At 46.5% G+C, this 21,816-nt stretch overlaps 1 protein-coding gene across 3 annotated transcripts in view; it reads right to left on the minus strand.

Moving 5' to 3' along the window:
• The window catches only part of dpy (dumpy), a 119,976-nt gene that overhangs the window by 26,952 nt on the left and 71,208 nt on the right, over positions 1–21,816 (minus strand). For all 3 annotated transcript variants that reach the window (XM_064354769.1, XM_064354768.1, XM_064354767.1), the window contains 35 exons: positions 21,569–21,784; positions 21,209–21,391; positions 20,667–21,158; positions 19,136–20,617; positions 17,803–19,086; positions 17,124–17,747; positions 16,354–17,040; positions 15,992–16,303; positions 15,619–15,945; positions 15,253–15,564; positions 14,559–15,200; positions 14,194–14,508; positions 13,824–14,144; positions 13,445–13,771; positions 13,076–13,390; positions 12,704–13,027; positions 12,306–12,632; positions 11,928–12,251; positions 11,552–11,878; positions 10,838–11,482; positions 9,198–10,787; positions 7,553–9,142; positions 6,656–6,979; positions 6,289–6,606; positions 5,597–6,238; positions 5,241–5,546; positions 4,548–5,192; positions 4,174–4,494; positions 3,488–4,123; positions 3,133–3,438; positions 2,447–3,085; positions 1,134–2,396; positions 759–1,082; positions 379–705; positions 15–329 (listed from right to left, as the gene is read on the minus strand). In XM_064354769.1, the coding sequence (XP_064210839.1) occupies positions 15–329; positions 379–705; positions 759–1,082; positions 1,134–2,396; positions 2,447–3,085; positions 3,133–3,438; positions 3,488–4,123; positions 4,174–4,494; positions 4,548–5,192; positions 5,241–5,546; positions 5,597–6,238; positions 6,289–6,606; positions 6,656–6,979; positions 7,553–9,142; positions 9,198–10,787; positions 10,838–11,482; positions 11,552–11,878; positions 11,928–12,251; positions 12,306–12,632; positions 12,704–13,027; positions 13,076–13,390; positions 13,445–13,771; positions 13,824–14,144; positions 14,194–14,508; positions 14,559–15,200; positions 15,253–15,564; positions 15,619–15,945; positions 15,992–16,303; positions 16,354–17,040; positions 17,124–17,747; positions 17,803–19,086; positions 19,136–20,617; positions 20,667–21,158; positions 21,209–21,391; positions 21,569–21,784 (19,332 nt within the window). The remainder of the gene's footprint in view (positions 1–14; positions 330–378; positions 706–758; positions 1,083–1,133; positions 2,397–2,446; positions 3,086–3,132; positions 3,439–3,487; positions 4,124–4,173; positions 4,495–4,547; positions 5,193–5,240; positions 5,547–5,596; positions 6,239–6,288; positions 6,607–6,655; positions 6,980–7,552; positions 9,143–9,197; positions 10,788–10,837; positions 11,483–11,551; positions 11,879–11,927; positions 12,252–12,305; positions 12,633–12,703; positions 13,028–13,075; positions 13,391–13,444; positions 13,772–13,823; positions 14,145–14,193; positions 14,509–14,558; positions 15,201–15,252; positions 15,565–15,618; positions 15,946–15,991; positions 16,304–16,353; positions 17,041–17,123; positions 17,748–17,802; positions 19,087–19,135; positions 20,618–20,666; positions 21,159–21,208; positions 21,392–21,568; positions 21,785–21,816) is intronic.

Genomic DNA, 21,816 nt, shown 5'->3' on the forward strand with positions numbered 1-21,816 from the left:
GTTTGAAGTCTTACGGGGTATGGGGTAGCACCGACTGAAGGGATCACCTGTGTAGCCATTCTGGCAACTACAAATAGGACTATGATTGATAACCTGACAATTGGCATTGAGACCACATGTTCCAGGACAAGGATCGACACATTTTTGGTTTGAACAAGCCTTGTTTAGGGCACATTCTGAACTGACTACACATTCAGGGCGACAACCCGGTGGACTTCCAACATAATTAGGCAAACACGAACAGACTGCTTGTCCGTTAACCTCCCGACATTGACTATTAGGGCCACAAGGGCTAGGTTGGCACGGATTTGTCGGCTCGTCTCTCACAGCTAAATGGTTCGATTCAGTATTTACAAGAATAAGTGAAAAAGGTCTTACGTTCGGGTGGAGGCAAGGAACAATATCTGAACGGATCTCCTGTGTAGCCAGGATTGCAAGTACATGATGGTAGGTGATTGACAACCTGACACTGTGCGTTTTGTCCACATGTTCCAGGACAAGGATCTTGACATTTATTTTTGATGCACGCTTTATTGTAGGGACAATCCGAATTTAGGACACATTCCGGTCTACAACCCTCATATGGATTCCCGATATAATCCGGTAAACAAACACAAGCACCAGCACCGTTTTGCTCCCGACATTGTGCATTTGCTCCACATGGGGAGGGCGAACAGGGTGATAAATGTTCGGCAGGAACAGCAGCTACAATTAGAGAGTTAGTTGGAGACTTGGGGTTTCTTCAAATCAACCCTTACGTGGCCTGGGAGTACATTGAGTGAAAGGATCTCCGATATAGTCAGGTGGACAAACACAGTTGGGAGTATGACTGATAACTCGGCATTCAGCATTAGCACCACAAGTGCCCGGACAAGGATCTTTACATTTTTGGTTTATACAAGCCAAATTATTGCTGCATTCGCTGTTACTAATACATTCAGGTCGACAGTTCGGTGGTGATCCTTGGAACTCTGGAAGGCAAGAACAGGAAGGAGATTCTCCTGAAACTTTGCATTGGGAGTTGGGACCGCAAGGGGAAGGTTGACATGGGTTTATAGGGGTAGGGGGTGGTACATCCTCAGCTACAAAAACACATTTATTGTGATTGACCTCATTTGTTATCAAACTCTTACGGATCTGAAGACATCTAACAAACGGATCTCCAGTATATTGTGGTGGGCAGCTACAAATCGGATTGTGATTTACAACCTGGCATTTGGCGTTAACACCACATGTGCCAGGACAGGGGTCTATACATTTTTGGTTGACACAAGCTTGGCTTAAAAGGCATTCAGAGCTTGTAACACACTCAGGTCGACAAGCAGGTGGACTTCCGATATAACCGGGGACACAAGAACAAACTGCTTGGCCGTTTATCTCTCTACATTGACTATTGGGACCACAGGGCGAAGGGTTGCAGGGGTTTTGTGGGGTTTTCTCCGGTATTTTGTTACATAAAATAAAAGCATTTCCGATGTAACCTTGGATGCAAGTACAGGTTGGGATATGATTAATAACGGCACATTCAGCATTTTGGCCACATGTTCCTGGACATGGGTCAACACACTTATTCCTGATACAAGCCTTATTTCTCGGACAGTCAGTATTAAGGACACATTCAGGTCTACATCCTCTGTATGGGTCACCTTGATACTCAGGTAAACAAGTGCAAACACCGTTGTTACATTGAGCATTAGGTCCGCAAGGTGATGGGTTACAAGGATCGGTTTTAACCGGTTCTACTTCTTGTGGTTTAGGTTGACAGTAACTGAACGGGTCACCAGTGTAGCCCTCGGGACAAGTACAGATTGGAGTATGGTTGATAACACTGCATTGGGCACCAGAACCACACGATCCAGGACAAGGATCCCTACATTTCGTATTAATACAAGCCAAATTGCTTGCACATTCCGAATTTATTGTACATTCAGGTCGACAATTTGGTGGTGATCCTACAAAGTTAGGTAAACAGGAACAAGAGGGAGCGCCTCCACTATCACGGCATTGACTATTAGGACCACAAGGTGATGGTACACAGGGGTTTGTCACTACGGGTTTGACTGGTTCAGGTGGTAGGGGTGGGATAGGGTAACATCTAGCGAATGGATCTCCTGTGAATCCAGATGTGCAGCTACATATTGGACTGTGATTGATAACCTGGCAGTTTGTATTGAGACCACAAGTGCCAGGACAAGGGTCGACACATTTCTGATTAAGACAAGCCTTGTTTTTGGCACATTCTGAACTGACTACACATTCGGGTCTACAACCGGGTGGACTTCCAACATAATTAGGCAAACACGAGCAAACAGCTTGGTTGTTGACTTCTCGACATTGGCTATTAGGGCCACAAGGGCTAGGCTGGCATGGGTTTGTAGGTGTTTCGTCTTTCACAGCTATAAAAAATTGTTTCATCGGAGATTTTGATGATAAAAATAAGTCTTACGTTCTGGTGGTAAGTTACAATATCTGAAGGGATCACCCGTGTAGCCGGGAATACAAGTACAAGAAGGTAAGTGATTGATAACTTGACAATTGGCATTTTGACCACACGTTCCAGGGCATGGATCTTGGCATTTATTTCGTATGCAAGCTTTATTGGAAGGACAATCTGAATTGAGGGTGCATTCCGGTCGACAACCCTCGTAAGGATTTCCAATGTATTCAGGATTGCAAACACAAGACCCAGCACCATTGCGCTCCTTACACTGAGCGTTCACACCACATGGTGAGGGGTTACAAGGAGTTAGAATTTCCTGAGCTGGAGTTGGTGGTACCGTACATTGAGCAAAAGGATCTCCTATATAACCCGGGATGCAAACACAGTTCGGTGTGTGGCTAATGACTCGACATTCTGCATTTTGACCACAAGTGCCAGGGCAAGGATCAACACATTTACGATTAATACACGCCAAATGACTTGCACATTCGCTATTGCTGACACATTCTGGTCGGCAATTAGGTGGCGATCCGATAAATTCGGGTAAACAAGAGCAAGATGGTGAATCGTTTATTTCTTTGCATTGTGAATTGGGGCCACAAGGTGAAGGTTGGCACGGATTTGTGACCACGGGTTCTTCTTGCGCTAAAATAACCACATGAGTCTGGAATTACCTCGATTAGTTATATTACGTTTTGGTAAACATCTAACGAAGGGATCGCCAGTGTAATCGGGAGGACAGCTACAAATCGGATTATGATTGACAACCTGGCATTTGGCATTCAAGCCGCACGTTCCAGGGCAAGGATCAATACATTTCTGGTTGACACAAGCTTCGTTCAAGGGACATTCCGAGCTTGTGACACATTCAGGGCGACAAGTGGGAGGAGTACCAATATAACCAGGGACACAAGAACAAACCGCTTGACCGTTTATCTCCCTACATTGACTGTTGGGGCCACAAGGCGAAGGGTTGCATGGATTTTTGGGTCTTTCGGCTAAAATTGGCTGGTTATTTAAACAAGATTGCGCTATTTTTCCAAATACCTGGAATGGGTGAACACGCAATAAAGGCATTCCCGATATGTCCTTGAATGCAAGTACAAATTGGGATGTGATTAACGACTGAACATTCGGCATTTTGGCCACAAGTGCCAGGACAAGGATCCTGACATTTATTTCTCAAGCACGCTCTATTCCTCGGACAATCACTATTCAAAACACATTCAGGCCGGCAACCTCGGTAGGGATCTCCCTGATATTCGGGTAAACACGTGCAAATTCCATTATCGCACCGTGCATTTGAGCCACAAGGTGATGGATTGCAAGGGTCGGTTTTAATCGGTTCGATTTCTTGCGGTTTGGGCTGACAATACGTGAACGGGTCACCCGTATAGCCTTCTATACAAGTGCAAATTGGGGTATGATTGATAACACTACACTGAGCCCCAGTTCCACACGATCCTGGGCAAGGATCTCTACATTTACTATTAATGCAAGCCAAGTTACTTGCACATTCCGAATTTATAGTGCATTCTGGACGGCAATTTGGTGGTGATCCCATAAATGTGGGCAAACATGAACATGAAGGTGAACCACCTACGTCACGACATTGTGAGTTGGGCCCGCATGGGCTGGGTACACACGGATTGGTTATAACTGGTTTAGGTGGTTCAACCGGGGCTACAAAATATATGTAATTTTTGGAAACCTAAGTTGGGAAAGTTTCTTACGTGGTGGTATTGGCAAACATCGGATGAAAGGATCGCCAGTGAAGCCAGAACGGCAGCTACAAATTGGGCTATGGTTGATAACTTGACAATTGGCGTTCAAGCCACAAGTGCCAGGACAGGGATCAGCACATTTCTGATTAATACAGGCTTTATTAAGGGTACATTCGGAGCTGACCATGCATTCAGGGCGACAACCTGGTGGACTACCAACATAATTGGGCAAACACGAGCAAACTGCTTGTCCGTTCACTTCGCGACATTGGCTGTTAGGGCCACAGGGGCTAGGTTGACATGGATTTTTAGGAGTTTCATCTTTCAAGGCTAAATTTGAAAAAATAGTTGGGGTTTTATTTTAGTTAAAATTATTAACTTACGTTCTGGTGGTTCGTTACAATATCTGAACGGATCACCCGTATAGCCTGGATTACAAGTACAAGATGGTGCATGGTTAATAACTTGACATTGGGCGTTTTGTCCACATGTTCCTGGACACGGATCAACACACTTATTGCGAACACACGCCTTATTTAATGGACAATCTGAGCTCAAAACACATTCAGGCCTACACCCTTCATATGGATTTCCTACATATTCAGGTAGACAAACACACGATCCTGCCCCATTTCTCTCTTTACAAGCCGCATTGGAACCACAAGGTGATGGTACACATGGGTTTACAGGTTCGGGTGGGGGTGGCGGTCTTGGGACACATTGTACGAACGGATCTCCTTCAAACTCCGGTAAACAAGCACAATTTGGTGCGTGGTTTACCACACGACATTCTGCATTAGCTCCGCAAGTACCACGACAAGGATCTGTACATTTTCGATTGATACAAGCTAGATTTAGGGCACATTCACTATTTGTAACGCATTCAGGGCGACAGTTAGGAGGAGAACCGATGAATTCGGGGAGACAAGAGCAAGAAGGAGATTCACCAACCGGTTTGCATTGAGAGTTCGGGCCGCAGGGCGACGGTTGACAGGGGTTTGTTGGAATTTTAGGGGGCTCCTCTTGTGCTAAAAGAAATATTTGATTGGGGAGTCTTCAAAATTGCTTGTTCTTACGTTTGGGGAAACATCTAGTGAAAGGGTCTCCGGTGTAGTCAGGAGGGCAACTACAGATCGGGTTGTGATTAATAACTTGGCACTTTGCACTCAAACCGCAAGTTCCAGGACAAGGATCTACACATTTTTGGTTGATGCAAGCTTGGGTTAACGGACATTCTGAGCTTGTAATACATTCAGGTCGACAGGATGGGGGACTTCCGATAAAACCTGGCACGCAGGAACATACAGCTTGGCCATTTATTTCGCGACACTGGCTATTAGGGCCACAAGGTGAAGGGTTGCAAGGGTTGCGTTTTGGGGGTGCTAAAATTAACATATGAGAAACAAACCAAAAGAAAGGATATGGCACAAACTTTCTAAAATTCTGCACTGTACGAATGCATTTCCTGTATAACCAGGGGGGCAGCTGCACATAGGAATATGATTCGTAACAATACACACTGCTCCTTGCCCACATGTTCCAGGACAAGGATCTATACATTTATTCCTGCGACAAGCCTTGTCTCGTGGACAATCATCACTGAGGACACATTCAGGTCTACAACCCCTGTAGGGATCTCCTTGATACTCTGGTAGACAAGTACATATTCCATTATTGCACTGAGCGTTTGATCCACATGGCGAAGGATTACAAGGATCTTTCTGTACAACGGGCTCAGCTTCTTGTGGTTTGGGATAACAATTGCTGAAAGGGTCTCCAGTAAAACGTTCAGGACAAACACAAATTGCAACGTGGTTAAGTATGCGACATTCCGCCGACACTCCACATAATCCAGGACAGGGGTCTTTGCACTTGTTACGAATACAAGCTAAATTGCTCGGGCATTCGTGATTTTGAACACATTCCGGCCGACAGTTGGGCGGATTTCCGATAAATTCTGGTAGACAAGAGCAAGAGGGGGAGCCTCCAATGTCGCGGCATTGCGAGTTGGGTCCACAGGGGGACGGTAAACAGGGGTTTGTTGGTGGTGATGGTTTGATTTCTACCGGAGGTGCTAAAATTGTGACATTAACCATGTTTTTTTCTCAAAACATAGTTTCTTACGTGGAATTGGGTAACAACGAGAGAAAGGATCACCCGTATATGCTGGCAGACAAGTACAAATTGGACTATGATTGATGACTTGGCAGTTAGTGGACACTCCACAAGTACCAGGACAAGGGTCTGAACATTTTTGGTTGATACAAGCCTTATTGGAGGCGCATTCTGAACTGACCACACATTCTGGTCTACATCCGGGAGGACTGCCGATATAAGTGGGCAAACACGAACAAACTGCTTGACCGTTTACTTCTCGGCATTGGCTGTTGGGGCCGCAAGGACTAGGTTGGCACGGATTTGTTGGGATAACATCTTTTTGGGCTGTGATACAACAAATACAATAGGGTCCTCAAATAGTTTAAATGCTTACGTTCTGGTGGCAAGTTACAAAATCTGAAGGGATCACCGGTATATCCAGGAATACAAGTACATGACGGTGCATGATTTATAACCTGGCATTGGGCATTTTGACCACAAGTGCCAGGACAAGGGTCAATACACTTATTCCTAGTACACGCTTTACTAGGGGAACAATCCGAATTGTGGACACATTCAGGCCTACAACCCTCGTATGGGTTTCCAATATAATCCACAGCACAAATACAAGAACCAGCGCCATTTCGTTCTTTACAAATCGCATTAGCACCGCATGGAGATGGCGCACAGGGGGTCAAAACTTCAGTAGGGATTTGAACTGAAATTATCATAAGAGTCAAAACCGCGCCCGTTTTATTTAGTTCGTGCACTCAAGCCGTGGGTTTTAAACCATTACACGCTTTATTATTAGCTGCTTTGCGCAAATTGCAGTGGGGGGCTTAAGCTCGATTAGGGGGGCAAGGGTCAATTTCCTTAAGCGCCAGGGGATTGTGTACGTGTACGCAAAAACCGTTCCGTTCTTTGGTTTAAAGCTCTGGGTTATTTTGTGGGGGGAATTCGTTTATACCGCATTGTAACCGGGAAGGGGGGCGTGATATAGCAATAATGGGGCATTAGGGCGTTGATGAAGCTCGTTGTTATCGTTGGGGGATACGGTTCCTTACCTTGTGTATCCCCGGAAGCAAAGCAGTTTAGTATTTACAGCAAAGAGACATGCAAAGGACAAACACCTTTACAACGTTACCAAAAACATATTTCACTTGTAAAGGCGTTTGTAGTGATCGGAAAGGAAAAAAATATACAGTGGTGACGAAATGCAATATCATGTGATTGTTTGGTCAAATTGAAAAAAAATGACATTGCTTTCGACCGGAAAATATCAAAATCCTACCTGGCATGACGATAGGCACGCATCTCACAAACGGATCTCCTTCAAATCCTGGATTACACTTGCACACTGGATTGTGATTAACCACATTACACACGGCATTTTGTCCGCAACTTCCGGGGCACGGATCGCGACACTTTTGATTAATACACGCCGTCGCACTGGAGCATTCCGGGTTGATCGTACACTCCGGTCGACAATTCGGCGGCACTCCCACGTAATTTTCGCGACACGAGCAAGCCGGACTTTCACCCCGGACTTGGCAAATTGAATTCGGACCACACGGACTCGGCACGCACGGATTTTCGGGTTTGCGTTCAATGATTTGAGTACATCTGGTGAAAGGATCTCCAGACATGCCTTCGATACAGCTGCAGATCGGGTTGTGATTGACCACTTGGCATTTAGCGTTGATTCCGCACGTTCCAGGGCATGGGTCAACACATTTGTTATTGAGACAAGCCTTGGTAAGGGGGCATTCGGCGCTGACGATGCATTCAGGGCGGCAACTTGGAGGTGAGCCGATGAGGCCAGGTTGGCAAGAGCAAACCGCGACTCCATTATTGACTCTACAAAGACTGTTGGGCCCGCAGGGTGATGGATTGCATGGGTCACGAGGTGGTTCCTTTTTGACGGGTCTACAACTCGTGAATGGATCGCCTTCGTAGCCGGGAGGGCAAGTACACGTTGGGATGTGGTTGACGACGTCACAAACAGCCTCTTGGCCACAGGTACCAGGGCATGGGTCGATGCATTTAAGATTGACGCAAGCTTTGTTGGGAGAGCAGTCAGTGTTCATGGTACACTCTGGTCGACAGCCACTAATCGAAAATGGATCTCCAAAGTATTCCGGGAGGCAGGAACAAATACCATCCCGACATAACGTGTTGGCTCCACAAGGTGATGGGTTACATGGGTCACTTGGTCTCGGTGGCTCTGGTCTAGGTTGTTCTTCAGCTTTGCACTGGGTGAAGGGATCGCCGACCATTCCAGCAATGCAGCTACAAATTGGTATGTGGTTCTGAACTCTGCATTCTGCATTAAAACCACAAGAACCAGGACAAGGATCTCTACATTTCTCCGTAATACACGCCAAATTTGAAGGACAGTCTGTATTGACAACACATTCAGGTCTGCAATTAGGTGGTGCTCCGGTATAATTCGGAAGACATGAACATGAGGGTTGGTCTCCAACGGGTCTACACACTGAGTTGGGGCCACACGGCGATGGTTGGCATGGATTTACCGGTTTGGGTAGTGGTACCGGTGGTGGCGGTGGTAATTCGTAACATCTTAGGAATGGATCTCCTGTTAGACCTGATGGGCAACTACAGATGGGGTTATGGTTGATGACTTCGCATCGAGCACCGACACCGCAAGTACCGGCACAAGGATTGGCACATTTGAATTTATGGCACGCACGATTTTGAGGACATTCGGAACTGACCACGCATTCGGGTTTGCAGTTGGGGGGCGATCCTGTGTATTCGGGCAGACAGGAACACACGGCTTGTTCGTTAACGTTGCGACATTGGCTGTAAGGGCCGCAAGGGCTGGGGTTGCAAGGTTCGTAAACAGTAGGTTCCGTGACCGCTGAAAAAATCAAGGTTAGGTTTCATAAAACTGAAAGTCCCTAAGAGTTTCTTACGTGGTGGGGGTGTGCAACCGGTGAAAGGATCTCCAACAAAATCTCCTATGCAGGTACATGTTGGTACATGATTGATAACTGAGCATTGAGCGTTCTGTCCACAAATTCCGGGGCAAGGATCCCCACATTTATTTCTGATGCAAGCTTTATTAGTCGGGCAATCTGAACTTAAGACGCATTCTGGTCGGCACCCTTCGTAGGGATTTCCTTGATAGTCATCTATACACCTGCATGAACCAACGCCATTCCTTTCGGTACAAACCGCGTTAGAACCACATGGTGATGGTTCACAAGGATTAACCGGTTCCATCTCCTGAATTGTACACTGTACGAAGGGATTGCCCACAAATCCGGGAGAGCACGAACATGAGACAGCATGACTTATCACTCGACATTCGGTATTGATTCCACAACTGCCAGGACATGGATCTTTACATTTATTGTTAATACAAGCCAAAGTGCTTGGACAATCGGGGTTTATCACACATTCTGGGCGACAGTTTGGCGGGCTTCCAGTATAATCAGGGGCACAACTGCAAGAGGGAGTGTCTCCGACCCGGCGACAGATTGAATTCGGTCCACAAGGGGAAGGTACGCAAGGGTCGAGTGGAACAGGCGCTGGAGTTGAAGGCGGAGGTGGGATAAGGCGACAACTTTGGAATGGATCACCAGTTTGGCCTTCAGGGCAACTGCAAATTGGACTATGATTGATAACTTCACAGCGAGCGGACAATCCACATGATCCAGGACAAGGATCAACACATTTCGCATTGACACAAGCCTTAGTTAGGGCACATTCAGCACTGACGACACACTCGGGCCGACATGACGGTGGTGCTCCCACGTATCCTTGAAGACACGAACATACAGCGTGATCATTAATGTTTTTACATTGACTGTTAGGTCCACATGGTGATGGGTTGCATGGATCCGTGGGTTCTGGTTGCCTTGGTTCAGAGACTCGGCAATTGGTAAATGGATCTCCAGTGTATCCATCAGGGCAAGAACATGTCGGAATGTGATTAATAACATCACATCTCGCGTTCGCACCACATGTTCCAGGGCAAGGATCCACACATTTGTTTCTGATACAAGCCTTATCTCTGCTACATTCACCGCTGATCACGCATTCCGGCCGGCAAGCCTCGTACGGATTTCCGGTGAACTCTGGCAAACATGTACAAATACCGTTGTTACATTGGGCGTTGGGACCACACGGTGATGGGTTGCATGGGTCTCGAGGTACCGGCGGTTCGGTTACTGGTGGTACAGGAGTACATTGGACGAACGGATTGCCAGTGTAGCCGTCTTCGCAAGTACATATAGGGATGTGGTTCAAAACGTGGCATTTTGCACTGGAACCACAGGAACCAGGACAAGGGTCACGGCATTTCTGGTTGATGCAAGCGAGAGGACTGCCACATTCCGAGCTGATGGTACATTCAGGACGACAGTTGGGGGGAGCACCGATGTAATTAGGTAGACAAGAGCATGACGGAACACCCCCACTGATCTGGCATTGCGAATTGGGTCCGCATGGCGATGGAACGCATGATGGAGGTCGCTCGGTTGTTGGTTCAGGAACAACGACTGAAAAAAATTATTTGATGATATGACAAACAATATTATAAGAAAATTACCTTGTGGTGAACATTTAGTGAACGGATCTCCGGTAAATCCAGGAGGACAAGCACAAATCGGACTATGGTTCCTAGTGCTGCACTGAGCCCCAAGCCCACATGTGTTGGGGCAAGGGTCTCCACATTTTTGGTTGATGCAAGCCTTGTCTGAGGAGCATTCCGAGCTGACAATGCACTCAGGCCGACAGTTGGGGGGCGCACCAATGAAATTTGGCAAACACGAACACACAGCTTGTTCATTGACATTTCTACACTGGCTATTAGGACCACAAGGTGATGGATTGCATGGATTTTGAGGTCTTGGTGGTGGCTGCGGTGGTAATTCTTTGCATTGGAAGAATGGATCTCCTGTGAAACCGGCTGGGCAATTGCATGTTGGCACATGGTTGTTCACACGACATTCGGCGAAAGTGCCACAAGTACCAGGACAAGGATCGACACATTTGTAGGCGACACAAGCCAGAGCTGGGGCACAGTCAGTATTGACTTCGCATTCTCGTCGACATCCTCTGTTACTATCGTATGGGTCTCCTTGATATCCTGGCAAACAGAGACAAGCACCGGCTCCGTTTTTCTCACGACATTCGGCGTTCGGACCACAGGGTGATGGAAAGCATGGAGTTGCAGGTGGTGAACGTTCAGTGGCTGTAATAACAAAAGTTTTTTTAGTTATGACTTAAGTTTAGAGGTGTTTAAGAGATAAAGAATTCTTACATGGCGGAGGTGGCAATGTACAAGAAGAGAAAGGATCACCAGTATACCCCGGGAAGCAAGAACAGACTGGGCTATGATTAACAACAGTACATTGTGCATTGGTACCACAAGTACCCGGGCAAGGGTCAACACATTTCTCATTTTTGCATGCTTTGTAATTGGGACATTCAGAGTCGTTAATACACTCAGGTCGGCAGTTTGGAGGCCGCCCGACATAATTTTGTAAACAAGAGCATGCAGGTTGGGTACCAACAACTCTACATTGAGAATTTGGTCCACATGGTGAAGGTATACAAGGATTTGTGTCATTCCTTTGAGGCGGAGGTACTGAAATGAAAAGTATAGACAAAGAACAAGTAAAGAGAAAGAAACATACGTTCAATACGAGAGCAACGAGTAAAAGGATCTCCAGTAAAGCCAGGTATGCAACTGCAAATAGGGTTGTGGTTGACAACACGACAATCCGCGTTAAAACCACAAGGAGTGGCCTCAGATCGGCAAGGATTCACGCATTTTTGGTTCGAGCAAGCTTTATCTTGTGAACATTCAGAACTGACTATACATTCGGGCCTACACATGGGGGGCGTTCCAATATAATTTTGTTGGCATGAGCAAACCGCGTGATTGTTTACTTCGCGACATTGACTGTAAGGACCACATGGGCTGGGCTGGCAAGGGTTTTGAGGCGGTTCTTCTTCAGCTAATACAAAAATGAATGTTTCATTTGTTTTCATAGGTAATTTGAGGATCTTACTAGGTTGTATTAAAATGCAATTTCTAAGTGGCTCTCCCGTATAACCCGGAATGCAACTACAAGACGGTGCGTGATTGATAACCCGACATTCGGCGTTTATTCCACATGTTCCAGGACAAGGATCAACGCATTTGTTATTAACACAAGCTCTGCTGCGGTCGCAATCCGAGTTTGTGACACATTCTGGTCTACAACCGGAATAAGGATCTCCGAAATATTCCGGTAAACAAGTACAAGATCCAGCACCGTTTCGTTCTTTGCAAATGGCATTAGCGCCACAAGGTGACGGATTGCAAGGATTTGCGGGTCGTTCTGTGACAGGTGTTGCTGAAATAGTCGGTTATGAGTTGGGTTAGTCGAACTTAAGTTAGTGTTAGAAATATGAAGAAAATTCTTACGAGGTGGAAGAGGAGAACAGCCAGTAAACGGATCACCAGTATATCCAGAAATACAGACACAGATAGGAGAATGTTTAACTACAGTACAAGTCGTACTAGATCCACAAGAACCAGGGCAAGGGTCTTTACATTTCTCGTTCTGACATGCAAGATTTCCCGGGCATTCAGCATTTATAGTACATTCAGGTCGGCAATTAGGAGGTCGGCCGATATAATCAGGTAGACAAGAGCACGCAGCTTGAGTTCCGATAACCCGACATTGGGAATTTAATCCACAAGGGGAAGGAACACAAGGGTCGCCAGTAGGTTCGGGAACAGTTGGTTCTAAAATATTTTAGTAGAAAAAGATCGCGGGACGGGATTAACTCTTACTTGGTTGCAGTACACAGCGTACAAAAGGATCACCAACATAATTTTCAGGGCAACTACAAATCGGATTATGATTCACGATCTGGCATCTGGCATTGATTCCACAAGTGCCAGGGCAAGGATCTTGGCATTTAGTATTTATACAAGCCCGATTCTGAGCACAGTCAGCACTGACCATACATTCAGGTTTGCAAGACGGAGGTGCCCCGATATAATTGGGCTGGCAAGAACATACAGCGTGATCATTTATTACTTTACAGTTACTATATGGTCCACAAGGTGACGGTACGCAAGGATTGCCTTTAGGTTCCTCAAATTCTTTAAAGAAATCATCGTTAGTTGTGGATTTTTTTTATGAATCATGAATCTTACTAGGAGGAGGTAGGTGGCATGATGTTTGCGGATTTCCAGTATATCCAGGGAGGCATGAACACGAAGGAGCATGATTATTGACTCTACATTCGGCATTAAGGCCACAAAGGCCAGGACAAGGGTCTCTACATTTATTATTACTGCAAGCTTTATCACGTGGACAGTCCGAATTTGTTACACATTCGGGCCTACAGCCGGTATATGGATCTCCAAAGTATTCAGGTAAACAAGTACAAGATCCAACACTGTTTCGCTCTTTGCAAACGGCATTAGCGCCACAAGGAGATGGGTTGCATGGATTTCGTGGTTCTTCAACAGGTTGGGTGACTAAAATACGTTAAATTGAACACCGTCCTTGTTGCGTTTTATGGTATCTTACTAGGAATGAGATTACATCCGGCAAAAGGATCACCAGTGTATCCAACTTTGCAAGAACAAACTGATCTATGACTGATAACAACACAATCGGCAAAAGCCCCACAGGACCCGGGGCACGGGTCCACACAACGTTCATTCTGACATGCCCTATTACCAGGGCATTCTGAGTTAATTGTACATTCGGGGCGACAATTCGGTGGTCTGCCGATGTAATTTTGAAGGCAAGAACAAGCCGGTGTGTTACCGAGGACTCTACATTGAGAATTAGGACCGCAAGGTGAGGGAACACATGGGTTTTCAGGTGGGGCCGGTTTTGCTACAGCTAAAGAAAGAAATAAATAAAGAAACTAGACAGACTACCCAAGCCTTACGTTCTTGTAAACAGCGGACGAAAGGATCACCTGAAAAACCAGCCGGACAACTACAAATCGGATTATGATTAATAACTTGGCATCGGGCGTTAAGTCCACAAGTGCCAGGACAAGGATCTTGGCATTTCGTATTAATGCAAGCTTTGTCTAACGGGCAATCGGCCGAAATCATGCATTCTGGTTTGCACATCGGAGGTGATCCGATGTAATTTGCTTGACACGAACAGACCGCATGTCCATTTACAACCCGACATTGACTGTAAGGACCGCACGGCGACGGTTGGCAAGGCTCAGTTTTGGGTTGCTCAACCACAACTAAATGAAAAGTAAAGTAGAGACAGTACAGGAAATTAAACGATACGTACTAGGTTGAGGTAAGTGGCATGCAACAGATGGATTCCCAGTATAGCCAACTAGACAGGAACAAGATGGGGCATGATTGGCCACAATGCATTCGGCGTTCAGCCCGCATGTTCCCGGACAAGGATTTTTACATTTATTATTAATACATGCCTTATCACGCGGACAATCGGTATTTATGACACATTCGGGTCTACAGCCGGAGTAAGGATCGCCGAAATACTCCGGTAAACAAGTACAAGATCCTGCTCCGTTCCGTTCTTTACAAACAGCATTCGCGCCGCAAGGTGATGGGTTGCATGGATTCACAGGTTCGGGGGCGATTTGTGGGATGGGAGAGCAGCCGGCAAAAGGATCTCCAGTGTGGCCAACCTCACACTGGCACACTGGTGAGTGTTTAACAACGGTGCAAGTACTCAAAACTCCGCACGAACCCGGACAAGGATCTCGACATCTCTCATTAATACAAGCCAAGTTGCTGGGACATTCGGCGTTTATGGTACATTCAGGGCGACAGTTTGGAGACCGACCGATGTAGTTAGGTAGACAAGAACATGCGGGTTGTGAACCGACGACGCGACATTGTGAGTTGGGGCCGCAAGGTGAAGGAACGCAAGGGTTGCCACTAGGTTCGACAACTGGTTGTTCTACAATAAAGTAACAGTAGTACTGAAATCTGAGAATTGGAAAGTGGCTCACTTGGTATTGGTACGCATCTAACAAAGGGATCTCCTTCAAATCCGGGTGAACAGCTACAAATCGGGTTATGATTGATTACGTTACACCGAGCGTTTAAACCACATGTTCCAGGGCAAGGATCTCGACATTTCTGATTAATACAAGCCTTGTCTTGCATGCAATCGGTACTAACTGTGCATTCGGGGCGACAAGATGGAGGCCTTCCGATATAGTTTGCTTGGCAAGAGCAAACGGCATCTGTGCCTAAGGCCCGACATTGGCTATAAGGCCCACAAGGTGAAGGTTCACAAGGGTTCGATTCTCGTGGAGGTGCTAGATTTTAAAGAAAAGAATGAAAAAGGGTTAGAGTATAGGCAAGAGTCTTACGAAGTGGAGGTGGAAGGTGACATGATCGTAAAGCATTTCCAGTGTATCCTGGCAGGCAGTTACAAGACGGGGCATGATTATACACTCTACATTCAGCATTTAGACCACAAGTTCCAGGACAAGGATCTTTACATTTATTGTTGACACACGATTTATCTCGCGGACATTCCGAATTTGTCACACATTCGGGCCTGCAACCGGAATAAGGATCACCGAAGTAATCCTGAACGCATGTGCATGACCCTGCGCCATTCAGTTCACGACAAACTGCGTTAGCTCCACAAGGTGATGGGTTGCATGGATGTTTAGGTTCTTCCACAACCACGACTAAAAGTTTCATGAGAATACATGAAAGTCACGTTTTCAAGCTTACTTTGTTGACATCCTGAAAATGGGTCTCCAGTGAAACCTTGCAAGCAGTAACAAACTGGTGAATGATTGATCGTTCTACATTCAGCGTTTACGCCGCAAGAGCCGGGGCAAGGGTCAACACAACGTTCGTTTTGACACGTTTTGGTCAGTGAACAATCTGAATTAATAACGCACTCGGGTCTGCAGTTGGGTGGTTGCCCGAAATAATTTGGTAAACATGAACATACAGGCCTATTATTTGACACGCGACATTCAGCAAATTGCCCACATGGTGAAGGGATACAAGGATTCTTTTCTTCGACTACAGGTGGAGCTAGAAAGAATTACATGCAAAAAAAGAAAAGCTAAGAGTAAGAGCCTTACTTATGGTTACAATACATCTGGTGAAAGGATCACCCTCATAGCCGGGAGGGCAACTACAAATCGGGTTGTGGTTGACCACTTTACATAGCGCGTTGTACCCACAAGTGCCAGGGCAGGGGTCTGTACATTTTTGAGTGAAACAAGCTTTGTCTAAAGGACACTCAGAATTTACAACACATTCAGGTCTGCAATTTGGTGGAGCGCCCAAATAACCGGCAGAACAAGAACAAACCGGTCTGTCGTTTTGTACTCTACAGATACTGTTGGGGCCACAGGGGGAAGGTATACAAGGGTTTCTGCGAGGTTCTTCGTATGTAACTACGAAGAAAGGGTTAACGTGATGATTAGGATAGTCTACAGTTGTCTTACTGGCTGGAACTTCCCGGCAAAGGTTTAGAGCATTTCCAGTATAACCCGGCAAACAGTAACATTGAGGATTGTGATTTATAACTTTACATTCCGCGTTAAGGCCACAGCTACCAGGACAAGGGTCCCGACATTTCATCCCGAGACATGCTTTGTCATGCGGACAGTCATTATTCATTACACATTCAGGTCTACATCCGGCATAAGGATCACCGAAATAATTTTGCACGCAAGTACAAGAACCAGCACCGTTGCGCTCTTTGCAAACAGCATTAGCCCCACATGGTGAGGGGTTGCAAGGATTTCTAGGCTCTTCAATAACTATAAAAGACGAGAAATAGTAAGAAAATAGCAGAGTAGGCTGAAATGAAGGCACAGAAACAAGCTGGATTTGAAAAACTTACCTTGAATTGCTGTGCAGCCTGAGAATGGATCACCTTCATACCCAGAAAGACAAGTACACGTCGGTTGATGGTTAAACACGTTACACTGAGCGTTATAACCGCACGACCCGGCACACGGATCTTTACACTTGTTGCTAACACACGCAAGATGTGAAGGACAATCTTGGTTGATAACGCACTCGGGTCGGCAGTTTGGTGGAGCACCCAACATACCAGCGAGACACGAACAAACCGGTCGATCGTCAACGGGGCGACACTCAGCGTTGGCACCGCAAGGTGACGGTATACACGGACTGACCGGTTTCGGTGGTTCGGTTTTGGGTTCTTCTCGATTGCACTGAACGAAAGGATCTCCAATGTAGTTGGGCGGGCAGCTACAGATTGGGTTGTGATTTACGACTTGGCATCTGGCGTTGTAACCACACGCTCCTGGACACGGGTCTTGGCATTTTTGAGCGATACAAGCTTGGTGTTGACTACATTCACTACTGACTAGACATTCAGGTCGGCATAGTGGAGGTGCTCCGAAGTACCCGACTTGGCAGGAACACACAGCTTGGTTGCCCTTGACTCGGCATATGCTATTGGGGCCACAGGGCGAAGGCTCGCATGGGTTTTTGGGTGCTATAATTAACAAAATTATTAAACATTCACCTTAGAGAAGCAAAGTGTGACTTACGTTCAGGTGGCGCTTCCCGACAAGAGGTGAAAGGATCCCCAATTAGGCCTCGGGCACAAGTACACACTGGTACATGATTAACGACGTTACATTCAGCCCTAGCTCCGCATAAACCTTGACAAGGGTTTCGGCAGTGTTGACTCAGACAAGCTAAGTGGGTAGGACAGTCCGCATTGATGGTACATTCTGGTCTACAGCCACCAGCGTAAGGGTTTCCGATATAAGGAGGTATACAACTACATCTCGCCGCCCCATTTGCTACAGTACATTGGGCGTTTTCGCCACAAGGTGAGGGATTACATGGGTCTTTAGGTATGACAGGGATTTCAGAACATCCAACAAAAGCATCGCCTTCATATCCTTGCAAACAACTACAGAACGGCGTATGATTAACAACGTCGCACTTCGCATTAGGCCCACACGTGTCAATACAGGGATCGACACACTTTTCTTTGACACAGGCCCGGTTTTTGGGACACTCTTGACTAATAACGCATTCAGGACGACAATACGGCGGGCTTCCAATATAATTTGGGCTACAGGAACAAACCGGTCTGTTCTTTTTAACTTGACAAATTGAATTAGGACCACAAGGAGATGGACTACATGGGTTAGTCGGTACTCGAGGTTCTTCAATAGGTGGTGGTTGGTAGCAATTGACAAAAGGATCGCCTTGAAGGCCTGGTGAACAACTGCAAATAGGATTGTGATTGATGACGGTACAAAGGGCGTTACTGCCGCAGATGCCGGGACAAGGATCGGAACATTTCTGGTTGATGCAAGCTTGAGTTTGTGGACATTCCGAGCTCACAATACATTCAGGTTTACATGCCGGAGCTGCGCCATGATAATTCGGAAGACATGAGCAAGTTGCGAAGCCTTGCGACGAGACTAGACACCGACTGTAAGGGCCACAGGGTGAAGGGTCACAAGGATTGCCCGGGATTACGACTAGTGGAGGCGCTGGGGGTTTGAAGGGGTAACACGTGACGAAGGGATCGCCGGTGTGTTGAGGCGGACAGTAACAGATCGGAATATGATTTATGGTTTCACATTGGGCTCCAACTCCACAAACACCAGCACAAGGATCGACGCATTTACTGTTAATGCAAGCCTTGTCGAGGGGACAGTCGGGGTTGATGACACATTCAGGTCGACAGGCAATCCACGGATTGCCGTAGAAACCTTTCTTGCAGACACAAGCCAAAGCTCGGTTCTGTTGCTTACAGAGCGCGTTGGCGCCACACCGCACGTTTTCGCAAGTATCGGTTCTGTCTTGTGGTTCTGTAACGAAAATGTTATAACTTTATCAAATTGAGTCAACGTGACTTACTTGTTGGGACTGAACAATGCTCGAATGGGTTTCCTACTAGACCTTGCGGACAGCTACAAGCCGGTGTGTGGTTGATAACAGTACACAAAGCATTCACTCCGCACGAACCGGGACAAGGATCAGCACAAACAGACCCCAAACAAGCCTTATTAAAGGGACAATCGGCGTTAGTGAGACATTCGGGTCGACATTGTGGGTTCCAAGGAGCGTCAGGGCCTAAGCAAGGGTCACAAATGGCCACCTGACCGCCGTAGTTGTTACATTCGATGTTAGTACCGCAAGGTGAAGGCAAACACGGTTTAGATACGTTAGCAACTGGTGGTACCGGCGGTGTTGGCAAACATTGGTAGAATGGATCTCCCATAAAGCCTTCAGGACAGACGCAGGTGGCTGTATGATCGCGTACTTGACACAAAGCGTTCAAACCGCACAAATTAGTAATAGTGCAAGGGTCAACACAATGTCTTTCAAGACAAGCTTTGTTGATAGGACAATCAGAGTTAAGTACGCATTCAGGTCTACATCCAGTTTGGGGATCTCCCTGGAAGTCGGGTAAGCACGAACAAACGGCTCGATTTCCGGCAACTTGGCATACAGTATTAAGACCACAAGGACTAGGCAAACATGGATTTCGTTCAGGCATTGGCTTGGGTACCGGGAAACATCTAATAACGGGATTTCCGGTAAATTCCGGCGCGCAGGTACACACAGGATGGTGTTTCTCAACGCGACAATGGGCATTGACTCCACACGAACCAGGGCAAGGGTCCCTACACCGATATCCCATACAAGCTTGATGGTCAGCACAATTATCATCAACCACGCATTCATAGCCGTGACACCCTGCAGGTCCCGTTGGGTCACCCCCCATACCATCCGGACAACGACACATTGATTTACCATCGGGAGATACTACACATTGAGCCCCAGGACCACATGGATTAGGAATACAAGGACTTGGAGGTTCGATTCTACATCCTGAATAAGGATCACCGATGAAACCAGCACGGCAGTAACACTGTTCTTGGTTATTTGACACGTAACAATCGGCATTTGGTCCGCAAGGCCCGGGACTACATAACATAGGTGCGACGTGGGGCTCGGCACATAATCTATAAGGATTTCCAACTGTCCCATATGGGCAGTAACAGGCAGGTTCGCGTAACGGGTCGCAAAGTGCCCCTTGACCACACGTGTTAGGCTCGCATGGGTTTTTAGGCTCGACGCAGCCTCTAATCGTGTTAGGACTTTCCAAATAGCCCGGAAGACAAGTACATTTGGCAAAACCGTTGCTCAGAATTGTGCACTGGGTGTTGGGACCACAAGGTGATGGATTGCATGGGTTTGCTGGTAAGGCACAAGGAGTTTGAGGAGGAGTGCCTTCAAATTCGGGTAAGCAGAAGCAAACAGCTTTGCCACCGACGACTTTACATCCAGAATTAGGACCACAAGGGTTGGGGGAGCAATCGTCACCTTCTGGAACTAATAAAAAACGCTTAACTAGTTTCGTGACAAGTTGTTTAAAACTTACAGCAGTTGATAAATGGATTTCCGGTCAAACCCTTAGGACAGAAGCAAACAGCACTGCCTTTATCGATTTCACACAACGCGTGAGTACCACAGGGATTAGGGTCACATGGATTTGCTGGTGGTCTACAACCCGTGGCTGGATTTCCTTCGTATCCCGGTGGACATCTACATGTTGGTTTGTGATAGAGAACTTCGCAAATGGCATAAGGGCCGCAACGGCAAGGCGAGCCACACTGGCCGTTGATACAAGCTTCGTTAGGAGCGCAATCAGTGTCAGACCGGCAACCCAAGACTTGATCGCAGACGGTGTAAGGGTTTCCTTGGTATCCTGGCAAGCATCTACATTCAATTCCGTGGTCTTTAGGCAAACATTCTGCATTTTCCCCGCACGAATCCTCGAAGCATGGATTGATACACATCCTGTTAAGTCTATCACAGAGTTTGTTGGGTGGGCAGTCTTCGTTGTATTGGCAAATAGGTTTATAATCGTGTACTAAAAATTTGAAGTGAGTGTTTATTGGGAGTTTTCATGGGAAGTAGTACCTGGCACACAGCCAACGTAACCGTTTCCTTGAAAACCCTCAGCGCAGCTACAATCCGAGCCATGGTTTGTGTTAACACAGACTGCGTTTTGGGCACAAGGGTTGTGCACGTCGCATGGTCTTTGACAAGCATGTCCGATGCAAGCCTCAGTCAGGGGACAATCGTTGTTGTTGGTGCAACTTACTGATAAAAAGGTGCAAAGAACATAGTAAGAGAAGAAGACTAGTCTAGATATTTACATAGTATTCACACGAAATTTACAAAAATAAAAACTGTTTTTGTTGATTAGTTTGACTGTTATGTTGTTGATTATTGCTTTAATTGAATTATTTACATCGCGATAGTTAAATGTTATCTTACTTGTTGAGGATTTGAAGCACTTAACCGCAGGATTTCCTTCGTATCCCATGGGACATGTACATATAGGCCTGTGCATTTTCACTTGACACTTTGCAGTGTCCGCACAGGCGTTAGTAAACGCACAAGGGTCCTCACATAACGACATGTAACAAGCCTCGCTTTCGAGACAGTCCATATCTGATTCGCATGGTTTAGGTGCTTTTGAGTGGGGTGGTTCTAGTAGACAGTTAGAGATTAATATATTATAA

This window comes from Tribolium castaneum, chromosome 2 (genome assembly GCF_031307605.1).
Source record: "Tribolium castaneum strain GA2 chromosome 2, icTriCast1.1, whole genome shotgun sequence".
NCBI classification, from domain to species: Eukaryota; Metazoa; Arthropoda; class Insecta; order Coleoptera; family Tenebrionidae; genus Tribolium; species Tribolium castaneum.